General features: G+C 48.2%; 1 protein-coding gene across 2 annotated transcripts in view; it reads right to left on the bottom strand.

The window, feature by feature from the left end:
- Positions 1-12,024, bottom strand: part of Myrip (myosin VIIA and Rab interacting protein) — a 169,351-nt gene that overhangs the window by 77,085 nt on the left and 80,242 nt on the right. For both annotated transcript variants that reach the window (XM_021172036.3, XM_029482017.2), the window contains one exon: positions 10,411-10,632. In XM_021172036.3, the coding sequence (XP_021027695.1) occupies positions 10,411-10,632 (222 nt within the window). The remainder of the gene's footprint in view (positions 1-10,410; positions 10,633-12,024) is intronic.

Below are 12,024 nucleotides of genomic sequence, written 5' to 3'. Positions count from 1 at the left end.
CAAAGCTCAGTAAACAGACCCGGGGAACAGACCAGCAGACACAGAAACAGACCTACGCGTTCACACCACCCAAACAGGAAATGAATATCCGTGGCACAGAGTTGGAACAACCTGTTCTCCACATTAAATACAATTGATGTTCTAGGAAGGGAATGTCCAGGCCAGAGGCAGTGCAGCTCCTGGGGTCTACTAACATTCTGTGCTCAGAGTTCTGTCTCAAGTCTGTTGGTGCCAGTGTAGCTAAAGGAATTATTTTTACTGTCAACTGTCGTAGGCTTGAATGGGGGTAATGCCAGCTCCTCTATGAGTTGTTTTCAACCTTCCAAATGCTGTGACCCTCATGTTGGGGTGACCCCCAACCATAAAATTATTTCTACTTTACAAAGAAAGTGATTCTGTTACTGTTATGAATTGTAAATATCTAATATTTGACCTCTGAGAGGGTTTCGACCCACAGGTTGGCAATCACTGTTCTAAAAGGTCAAATGCCACAGGGGACATTTCAAATCCACTCATGTCTACTGAGAAACTCCAGTGGAAGAGTCAGTCTACTCCGCTCTTCTTGGGTTGAAGTGTCACTGTTAGATTCAGGAATCTTGTCCCTTCCCTTGCTAAGGGAGTTTATATTGCTTGCCTTCCACTCCTGGGTTGGAGATCCAAGGTACAAGAAAACGAGATAAATAAAGCATGAACAAAGCAAGGATCTGGAGCAGGGATCCGTTTTGAGGCCTCTGAGTACGGCTCACCTTCCTGGGGACACTGGATCATAGCATGATGGGTGGAAGTCCCAACCCACCATGTCTCCTTTAGAACAGCCCAGGTGTCTCATAAAGCCAGGCTCTGCTCTCCAGGCACAGGATAACCTGCCCACTGTAGCAGAGGTGCCTGTTCTGATGTGGGAGGTGTGGGGATGAAGAAAGGCCCGTGGAAGGCCTGTCTACCTGAGATGAAGATGGTCTACAATTCTGCAGTGTCTGGGGCAGGCAGCAATGAAACGGCTGAAGCAACATTCTGAGGCATCATGCCCAGTCACCATGTGCTGTTCTTCATCCTCTATAGAGAAGCTCACAATCAAAGCTCACAATCAGGACAGGTGACAGAAGAAGGTGGACAGAACTGACACAGAGGGCCACCTCCTGCCACCGGCTGCTGCCCCAGTTAGCTAATGAGCTGCCATCTCCTCCTGTGTCTGGCCCCATCTGTGATGGCTAACATTATCTTCAGCTTGATCACCCTGGAGACAAACCTCTGGGTATATCAGAGTGGGAGACTGTGCTAAGTAAAATGGAAAGGCAGGTCCTACGTGTGGGTGGCTCCAACACAGGATGCGTGGGTGGCTCCGTCCCATGGATCGGGGTCCTATTTGAATAAAGAGAAAGCCAGCTGGGCACCAACATTCATCTCTTTCCAAGTCCTGCTGGCCAACTAGGGCTCTGGTAGCTGAGGGCTCCTGGGAGACAGGAACACTTGTCTGTTGTTTGAGTCTGTCCACTCTGAGGAATTCTTTGCTAGGTTAGCTAGCATTCCCAATGACATGGGCAATTTGAGGTATAGACAGAGTCTCCTCTCTGTATAGTTAACAGACATACTCATATCTCTAAGGCCTTATTGTTTGTCTGTCTCTCTGTGTCCCTCCTTCTCTCCCCACTTCCACATAAGGCTATGCTCATTTATGCTCTCACCAAAAGCATCCAAGGGTTCTATTTTATATAAATATAGTGTTCACACTGGAGTGAGTTGGTATGTTTTTCTGTTATTTGAATGATGGGCTTCTTATTAAATTGTAACTTAGTTCAAGCATAAATGGAATTAAAGGAAAAAAGCATGATTCCATGTCTGTGAGGTACTTAAAGTTGTCAGAATTCATAGAGACAGCCAGCCATAGAGAGAGAGAGTGACAGAAAGAGAGAGACAGAGACCCAGAGAGCAACAGAGAGAGAGAGAGAGAGAGAGAGAGAGAGAGAGAGAGAGAGAGAACAGAGGGGTGGGTGCCTGTGGCTGGAGAAGGATGGAGCATGCAGTGACTGTAACCTCTGTAACCTGGGCAGAGGGCAGCCTGGTGTGTGGACATATTTCTGTAGATGGTGGGTAACCCCTGATCTGTGTTGTGAACACACTCAACACCGCTGAACCGCATGCTGAGAGAAGGCTAAAGAGGCAAGTTCTACTTTCCATGTATTTTAGAGAGTATATAAAAATGTATTTAGCAGATTTGGTCAAGAAGAGATACATATGGGTAACCCCAAAACATGCAGTGGCTTTTGCCCCTTGAAAGAAATCATGTTATTTCTCAGACAATCATCTCTCTCATGAGCACTGGCGACCTGCACGCTCAGCTTTAGAGAGACAGCACTATACTGAGTTGAATTCAGACAGACTGCTGTGGAGGTGTGTTAAATTGTGATTTACACAATGAGAGGACCGGGCTAAACCTGGGTCTGGCGGACAATGATAGTGTTTCAAACACTAGCAAGGCACAACTGCACTTGCAGCCACCCAGACAGCAGTCAGTTGTAAATAAACACCCCGCCCAGCCGCTGTTAATGCAAGCCCTTGGGTGCTCTCCGCGGGATCCTTTACAAACCGCTGCCTAAAACATTAATGAAGCAGCGGCAGTGGATTTAGAACGACTTCACCAGCACTCAGACTGCTTTCCTCTTGCCTACCGCCTCAGTGAATCATCACCCGAGGTGGCTGAGGGGCCCGAGTTTTTCTTTCCTGCTAATCACTCTAAAGCTGCACCCTTAGCCGTGAGTATTTGAGTCCATCTCACATCGCAGGATGGTTGTGGGAGGATGAAAGATACAAACACAGTATTTTGTACAGAGTTGTTATCTGGCTTTTAAGGCGAAACAGTCTTTGCTGGGTGAACACTGTATACAATGTGTCCTCAATAGAAACTTTTAAGGAAACCAGAGGAAAACATCTAAAATACTTAGCTCTCCTACAACAAAGCATCCCCCCTCTTTGTGTGTGCTGAGGGGAGGGGCAGAGGTTGACGTCCTCAATTGCTGTCCATTTGGTACTTTGTGACAAAGTTCCTCTGGCCTATAGTTTGCACAGAAGGCTAGGCTGACTGGTCTGTGAGACCCAGGTGTCCTCCTGTCTCTGCCTCCCCAGTACAGGAATTATGAATGTGCACCACTATGTCTGACTTTCTGCTCTTAACATGGGGTCCAGGGCTCCAGCTCATGCCGTCTTTAGCAACTAGGGCTTTCAGATTTTCTTCTATGTAATGAGGTTTCACAGAGAAGGCAGGACATTGGTCAGCTGGTGTGGAAGGTGATGTTCATCACTGAGGGCAGAATAAGTACATGTGATTCTGCAAGAAAATGTAACATTACCTTTCTAATCACTCTAAAGCTGCACCCTCAGCCAGTGAGTATTTGAGTCCATCTCACATCGCAGGATGGTTGTGGGAGGATGAAAGATACAAACACAGTATTTTGTACAGAGTTGTTATCTGGCTTTTAAGGCGAAACAGTCTTTGCTGGGTGAACACTGTATACATTTAGAAGGCAAAATGTCTACAGGCTGGGATTGAAGTTTTAATCCTAGAGTCCTTCAGAGAATAGCCAGAGACCAAGGAGCACATGCAAGAAAAGATGTGTGGAGCACCATCTGTCTGCAGGTGCATGGAGCAGAGTATGCAGGTGCACACAAACAAAGTAAGAATAGAAACATGTTTGAAATCATGAGAATGGGTTAATAAACTGTGATGCAGTATCATGAAAGACTTCACAAGGCGCTACAAAACTATGGGTGCTGCAGAGGCATGGGCACAAGAATCGATAAACTTAGGCAAAATGTGGTAAAAGGTGAATGTAACCATGGTGACCACCATCCAGGGCTCTGGTTTTCTGCTGAACCTGGAGTTCACTTACAAAGCTGGCTGCCCAGCAAGCCCTAGGATTCCATTTGTTTCCATGATGAACTGTATCCCCCAAGTTCTTGGGTTGCAGACCCACACCGTTATGCCTGGATTTTTTCTTAAACATGGATGTTGGGGATCTGAACTCAGATCTCCAGGCTTCCACGGTGAGCACTGACACACAGGCTCACCTCTCAGCCTCTCTGTCTTTTTCCACATGAGCATTCTGAGGAGTTTACACATTTTATTCTGTGCTGCCTCCCACAGCCTGATTGACTTTCCCTCAAGATCACATGTCCTGGGAAGCTTGGGTAGGAAGCTGTCCAAGGGGTGCATCCCGCTGACTTCTCCTAAGGCCGTTTCACCTGCAATACTAATGTCTACCAGGATCCCTGATGATCTAAAGCATTTCTGCTCTACCCACAGTCCTGTGGGATGGGACTGTTCAGCACAGAGACCTTTTTTTGTTTGCTGTATGTATCATGATGGATAAAGCTATCACAAGAGCTAATTATCCCAGGAGGGTTAACTGAGCAGTGCACATGTCCCTACAGTACGCAGAACTCAACTTGACAGCACCTTTCACACAGTCACTTCCATAGTGAACAGGCAGTTCTAATAACTACTAACTCTCCCCCTGGTGTCTGGCAAGCATGCTGTATATTGTTCTCAGGATGCATTTTAATGACAGGACATTACAACATAAACAACAACAACAACATAGGAATCTTATTAAAATCAAGTTGACATGACTTGATTATTAGTGTGTCCGGGAAAGGACAGATCCCCTGAATGCACGAGGGGGGAGCCCGAGAGGAAAGAGCAAGGTTGCATCACTGCTGTTCTATAATGTTGAGAGCCAAGAGACAAACACTGCGAATACTGCAGTCATATATATTATTGCAAACAAGAAAGAAAAGCAAGGGCCATATCAGTGAGGGCGGATAGCTTTCCTCTGCTAGCTTCCAACACCCTTTGCCTAAAAACCACAAGAGATATTTTTCTCCTCTTACATATTTAACATCAGCTGCAAGGAGGGTCCTTTCTACAGAAATCACTTAGAAATTCCAGCTAGCGCTGACAGTCTTCCAGATGTACAAACAAAGCCCCTCACCTCAGCACCAGAAAACTGACATCAACTTTAGCATGACCCATGACCTGTGTGCTCAGGGTCTGCTGCCCAAACTGATCAAACAGTGCCAATCTGACAGACATCAACTTTAGCATGACCCATGACCTGTGTGCTCAGGGTCTGCTGCCCAAACTGATCAAACAGTGCCAATCTGCCTGCAAAGGGGGGGCGGGATATGTGATGAACACGTGGAACACTGGCGAGCACTGTGCACTGAGGAAAGGAACCACAACCACAAGTGTCAACGTGGAATAAACGTGACAGACTGGAACAGATTCAGCCAGGACAAGGACAGTAATAGAGAAGTGATTGATAGGTGTATAGATGGATGGATGGATGGATGACAGACAGACACACACACACAGACTAAACACAATGCGAGTTTTCCAAAGAGGTTAACAACTGGGTGTTTTGCTGAAGGATTTCATAACCCAAAACATGACTGCAGCCATGATAAGAGAATAAAGGAATAAAGGAATACAAGCGCCATTTCAAAATGGCTGCTCCTTGGGGGAAGGGAGCACTCAGGCTTCCACAGGATTGTGACGGTTTAGTTCATCATCTGGCTGAGTGAGGGGTTGTAATAGAGGGTCTGATGGAGTCCAGTCCAGTCTGGTCTGGACTTCACTATGGAGCCAAGGATGGCTGTGTGTGAGCATGAGTGTGTGTGTATGTGTACACATGCACGCACATGCCTGTGGGTGCATCCATGCACATATGTGTGCATGCATGTGGAGTCCAGAAGCTGATAGTGCGTGTCTTCCCCTATTATTCTTCACTTGATTGATCGATTGATTGACTGATTGATTGGTTTACTGAGCCAGGGTCTCTTAACAAACCTGGAGCTCTATGACTTGGTTAGACTGGTTAGTCAGCAAACCCCAGGGGTTCTCCTGTCTCTGCCATCCCACAGTGCTATAGATGCATGATATCGGTGCCAGGGATCCAAACTCAGGCCTTGAGACTTGCATGATGAGCACTTTAGCAGCTGTGCCAGCTCCCAGCCCCTGGTCTTGAACTTCTGAGCTTCTCATCTCCACCTTCTGTGTCTCCAGCTCCTCAGTGCTGGGATTACAGGCGTGCACACCACCATGCCAAGCTCACTGCATGGCACTAACTTAGCAGGATGATTCTGCTTATTTTATGGGAGCAGAAAGATGCAACGCACAATGTTGTATGGGACAGATAACCGCCCCCCCAACTCTTTGTAGCAAAGCTACTATCTCCTGCACACACTGCTCAGCTCCCTGGGGATGCCGAAATATAAAACAATACATGATTGAAGTTATTCAATGATGACCTGAGTGTTAATATCTCAGTCTCTGGGGCCTAGGTCTTCCCATCCGAGACCCTGGCCTATCAAGTGTCTCTATCTGTGACCCCAACTTGGTGGTTTCTTTAACTGCCCCAGGTTAGTGCTGGGAAATAAACTGATTTTATATATAAAAAAATAGATTATTTTTACAGTGCTAAACGAAGATGACAAATGGAGGAAATTACTTCCTGCTTACAGGCAATCACACCAGCTTAATATTTTATTAGGAAAATACCTACTTAAAGACCTCAGAACAAAATAACAGGAACAGTGTCAAGTAATTGCAGCTAAGACCCCGCAGTGGTTTATAGTTCTCTTTTTTCTGTTATAGATTCTGAGTATTGTTTCCTCCAGACTCTAAAAGATAGAGTAACTTGCCTAGAATCAGTCACATGACATATAAGTAGCTAATTCAGGCTTCTCATCCAGACCTATGTTATGCAAATGTCATAGACTCAACATATAGAAAAGAATCTCAGGGGCCATCAAGTCCATGCTCTTTCCTCTGGAGATGTTTGCAACTGAGTACAATACTGGGCTTCTCATTAGCATGCATCTCCAGAGCAGTGTGCCACACTCAAGTGTGTGTGCAGCACCATCCCCAGTGCAGAGCACCAACCTCAGGGTGGAGCACCATCCCCAGTGCAGAGCACCAACCTAAGGGTGGAACACCATCCCCAGTGCAGAGCACCAACCTCAGGGTGGAGCACCATCCCCAGTGCAGAGCACCAACCTCAGGGTGGAACACCATCCCCAGTGCAGAGCACCAATCTCAGGGTGGAGCACCATCCCGAGTGCAGAGCACCAACCTCAGGGTGGAGCACCATCCCCAGTGCAGAGCACCAACCTAAGGGTGGAGCACCATCCCCAGTGCAGAGTACCAACCTCAGGGTGGAACACCATCCCCAGTGCAGAGCACCAATCTCAGGGTGGAGCACCATCCCGAGTGCAGAGCACCAACCTCAGGGTGGAACACCATCCCCAGTGCAGAGCACCAATCTCAGGGTGGAGCACCATCCCGAGTGCAGAGCACCAACCTAAGGGTGGAGCACCATCCCCAGTGCAGAGCACCAACCTAAGGGTGGAACACCATCCCCAGTGCAGAGCACCAACCTTAGGGTAGAACACCAACCCCAGTGCAGAGCACCAACCTCAGGGTGGAGCACCATCCCCAGTGCAGAGTACCAACCTCAGGGTGGAACACCATCCCTAGTGCAGAGCACCAATCTCAGGGTGGAGCACCATCCCGAGTGCAGAGCACCAACCTTAGGGTAGAACACCAACCCCAGGGTGGAGCACCATCCCCAGTGCAGAGTACCAACCTCAGGGTGGAGTACTATCCCTAGTGCAGAGCATCAACCTTAGGGTAGAACACCAACCCCAAGGTGGAACACCATCCCCAATGCAGAGCACCAACCTTAGGGTGGAGCACCAACCCCAGTACAGAGAATCAACCTCTGGGTGGAGCATCATCCGTACTTCAGAGCACCAACCTCAGGGTGGAGCACCAACCTCAGTGTGGAGCACCATCATCACTTTAGAGCACCAACCTCAGGGTGGAGTACCATCCCCAGTGTGTGCAGAGTGCTATTTACCGTGCTGAGCACCCTCCACTGGGAACTGAAGCCAGGTCCTCGAGAAGAGCAGCCACTACTTGTAACTGCTATGATAACCCTTGCCCTGATATGCACTTTCTCAGTGTCCGGCCTTGAGCTCACTAAGAAGCAGAAGGTTGGGCCACTCCCATCTATCACCTTGTCTTAGTTAGGGTTTGTATTGCTTTGGAGAGACCCTATGGCCAAGGAAACTCTTATAAAGGCAAACATTTAGTTGGGGCTGGCTTACAGTTTCAGAGGTTCAGTCCATTGTCATCATGGTGAGAAACAGCTGTATGCATGCAGACGTGGTGCTGGAGGAGCCAAGAGTTCTACATCTTGATCTGAAGGCAGCCAGGAGGGGACTCTCCTTCCACACTGGGTGGAGCTTGAGCATAGAGACCTCAAAGCCTGCCTACACAGTGACACACTTCTTCCAGCAAGGCCACACCTCCTAATAGTGCCACTTCCTGTGGACCAAGCAAATGCAAACCACCACACATCCCAAACCTAACTGTTGAGACCAGGCTGTTCCCTGCCCTAGGCTACTCCATTTGTTCAGAACAATGGTTTTCAGCCTGTGCTGTGCTCTGAGAAACTCCATTTTACAAACAACTTCTATGGTGTCTGAAGCAGGGGGTGGGCACACTCCTGGATGGGCGCATGCACCGCACCATCTGCCAGGTGATGCCACCTGGCACTGACTGGTGAGGGACTTGGAAGTGTACCACAGGTACACATGGAGATAATATTGTCATAACAGGACAACCAGGCCCAAGGCCTCAGAGGACACATCTAAGGAAAGAGTCTAACTTTCTCACCTGGACTCTGCAGCAGAGAACACTCAATGAGACGGTGACAGACACCCTGCTGCCTGTCATCTGATCTCTTACTGTGTGCATCAAGAACCACAGGTGGAGAACTATCCCTGGTCCCTGGCTTCAGCCCATCTGTTCCTCTGTGGCTGCAGCCTACCCGAACTGCCATCTGTCTGTCCTCTTGCTCACCTGTCTGGACCTGTTGTCCATCTGTCTGTCTGTTCATTCATGTGCTCTGGTCCTGTATTTTGCTTCACCTTATTTATCTCAGAGATGATGTATGCTTGGTTCTCTCATCCAGACTCTCTTATACTCCTAATAGTTCCCCAGGTCTTTTTGAAGCTTCTTGACTCTTTAACCCTTTGCAGTCATTCTGTAAGCTACACACACACACACACACACACACACACACACACACTAGATAGATAGACAGACAGACAGACATAGACAGTTGATAGACAGATGACAGGTAGGAGATAGATTTGTAGTATGCTGTGTGTAATGTATGATCTGAGAGCTGATATGCATAATTAAATTCAGAATAAGAACCCATGTTTCCCTCACCTGGAGGCATTAAGCAAAGCAGGGATATTTGGTAAACTGCTGTTGTTGAAACTTCCATGCCCTCTGAATTTGTTATTTAATACATCCTGACATTGCAGAAAGACACAAACATGTTTGCCTATGTTTCTGGCATAGCTGGCCATGCTCACAGCAGTCAGTTACGATGGGTCTCCACCAAGCCTCCATGTGGAAATGGGACAGTCTCATCTGTGCAATGCTTAGGACCTGGGGGCCCCCAAGACTGGACACTGGATGATGAGAAAGCCACTTTTCCACGGAAGCTGGTGTCATGGAGCTTTTGGGATCTTTGGTATGCAGAGCCTGCTTCTTCAGGGACCCTGCTCATCCACTCAGCCGCTATCCCCAAAACCAGCTCCTGGGAAAATGCTAGAACTTAGCTTACTAAAGTGTGTAAGCATGACAGAGCAGGGAGAGGAGAGATGGAGAAGGAATGCAAGACTGGCTTCTTGAGTGTGGCTCAGGCACAGCCAGGCTTTGGTTACCATCACGCAGAGCTATGGAGCCACCAGGAATGACAGTGAACCTCGAGGACGATGAAATCAGCAGAGATTTAAGACAGACACCGGCTGTTAAACTCACCAGTCAAACAGTCAGCATGCCACAGGGAGACTATGAACTGCAGGTGTCTCATTCTATCCACAGGGTGGCAGCATCCATCCCCGCTATGAGGCTTTCTCCAAACCCTCCTGAGAGCTAGTGCATGCTCATTTTCACCACAATCAATGTGGAAGCTGATTAGGCCTGCTTGTTGGCAACACGTGTGGAGACGAATAGTCGTGTCCCTTCATGTCCTTGTGCATCTGAGTTATTAGGAGCTCACCCAGTTTACTCAAGTTTTCATAATACAGTGCAGTTTCTATGAACCCAGAACACTTATCAAAGAATGAAAGGAGTGGGCAGGGCATGGGAGAAGCTGGAGCATGGGAGAAGCTGTATCTTTCATCCTGACAGCCTCCTTTGTGCACTCCCATGGCTTCTCTCATCCCCTGTCTGACATCCTTTGCTGGCTTTAGTGCTCTGGGCACACCTATCCATCAATACCAGAGGACACAGTGGTGCCAACAGCCCAAGCCTGCAAGTATGTGTCCACTCACCTGGCTTGCTGGCAGACACAGCAAACCCATAGCTTCTCGTGCTTCTGGTAGGAGCAGCAGCTCTTGCAGACGCTGAACTTGCATTCCCCACAGCGGCGCCTGGCGTTGACCAGGAAGGTGAAGGGTGAGCAGCACCGCATGCAGCAGCGCTCCACGAACTTCTGGTGCTTCGAGAGGATGCTGCACTTGCTGTTCTCCTCGGCCAGCCTCTGCTTCATCTCACTGCAAACCAGAAAGAGGGGAGAAGGTGAGGCGGAGAGAAACACCAGGGTGGGGTCGTCAGCCCAGAGCACCTGGTCCTGTCCCCTGCATGTGCCCAGCCCTTGTAAAATTGTCCTATAGAAGAACAATAAAGGCTGGAGAGATGGCTCAGTAGTTAAGAGCACTGACTGCTCTTCCAGAGGTCCTGGGTTCAATTCCCATCAACTACATGGTGGCTCACAACCATCTGTAATGGGAGAATGCCCTCTTCTGGTGTGTCTGAAGACAGCAACAGAATACTCATACAGAAAATCAGTCAATCAATCACTTAAAAAAGAAAAATAAAACCAGAGAGACTATATATGTGCATCTGTGCATGTATGTGCATGCCTACCCATCTGCTTATGTCTATGTTGAATGTACATGTGGAGACGTGTGCGCGTGTGCTTGTGTATGTTGAATGTACACGTGGAGACCAGAGTGTGTATGTGCATATGCTTGTGTGTGCTGAATCTGCATGTGGAGACCAGAGCTCAATCCTGAGTGGCCTCTCTCCCCAAGGCTCAGGGACAATCATGCAAGAGGCAGTAGAAAGGTTTTAAGAACCAGAGATGGGGGAGGACCAGAGACAGTGCCTTCTGGATATGATGGGCTGTCACCCTCATCAACAACAGCTGTGGTGGCCACACAAGAGCAAGGCAGGTGACATTCCAGCATGGAGTGGGACTCGTGAGCTCCTACGCCTAACGGAAGAGCTACGGGCAGCTGACTGCTTCTATGGAAGGGAGAGGCAGTTTTCTTTAAGGGTGTGACCCTTAAAGATAGGTCAACCACACCTCAGTGGTTGGCTCCACCCAGAAGTAGTTGTGCAGCACAGCTGGAGTTGGTGGGTTATTAAAATTCTTAAAAGAGGATATGAAATTGGAAGTAGGGTTAGGGACGCTGTGTGGACTTGTGAGGAGTTAACTGGAATGGTTGGGGTGCATATGATCAAAATACATTACATAAATTTCTTGAAAATTAAGTAAAATTATTCTTTAAAACACACTGGTGTCTTACTCCATTGCTTCTGGATACTATCTTTTGAGACAGGTTCTCTACTGAACCTGGAGCTCACTGACTGGCTAAACCGGCTGGTCAGTGAGCTCTGGGTATCCTTCTGCCTCCACTCAGCGCTGGGATTACAGACACCCACCACCACACGGGAGTTCAGTGTCGCTTCTGGAAACCTGAACTGATGTTCTCACTCTTACGTGGCAGGTCCTTGCCCCACTGATCTATCTTACTTGTCTCCAGAGAGACCAATCCTTCACCTTACATCCACAGAGAAACCCTGAATGGTGGGTTGAGTTTGTGTATCCCTGGGCGTCATGAAAAACCCAAGCACTTCTGCTTCAGACGCTACATTACCAC

This window comes from Mus caroli, unplaced genomic scaffold, assembly GCF_978045245.1.
Source record: "Mus caroli unplaced genomic scaffold, Mus_caroli_1 scaffold_11, whole genome shotgun sequence".
Lineage (NCBI taxonomy): Eukaryota > Metazoa > Chordata > Mammalia > Rodentia > Muridae > Mus > Mus caroli.
The sequence above is the reverse complement of the archived record's forward strand: the minus strand, read 5'-3'. Positions and strand labels throughout refer to the sequence as shown.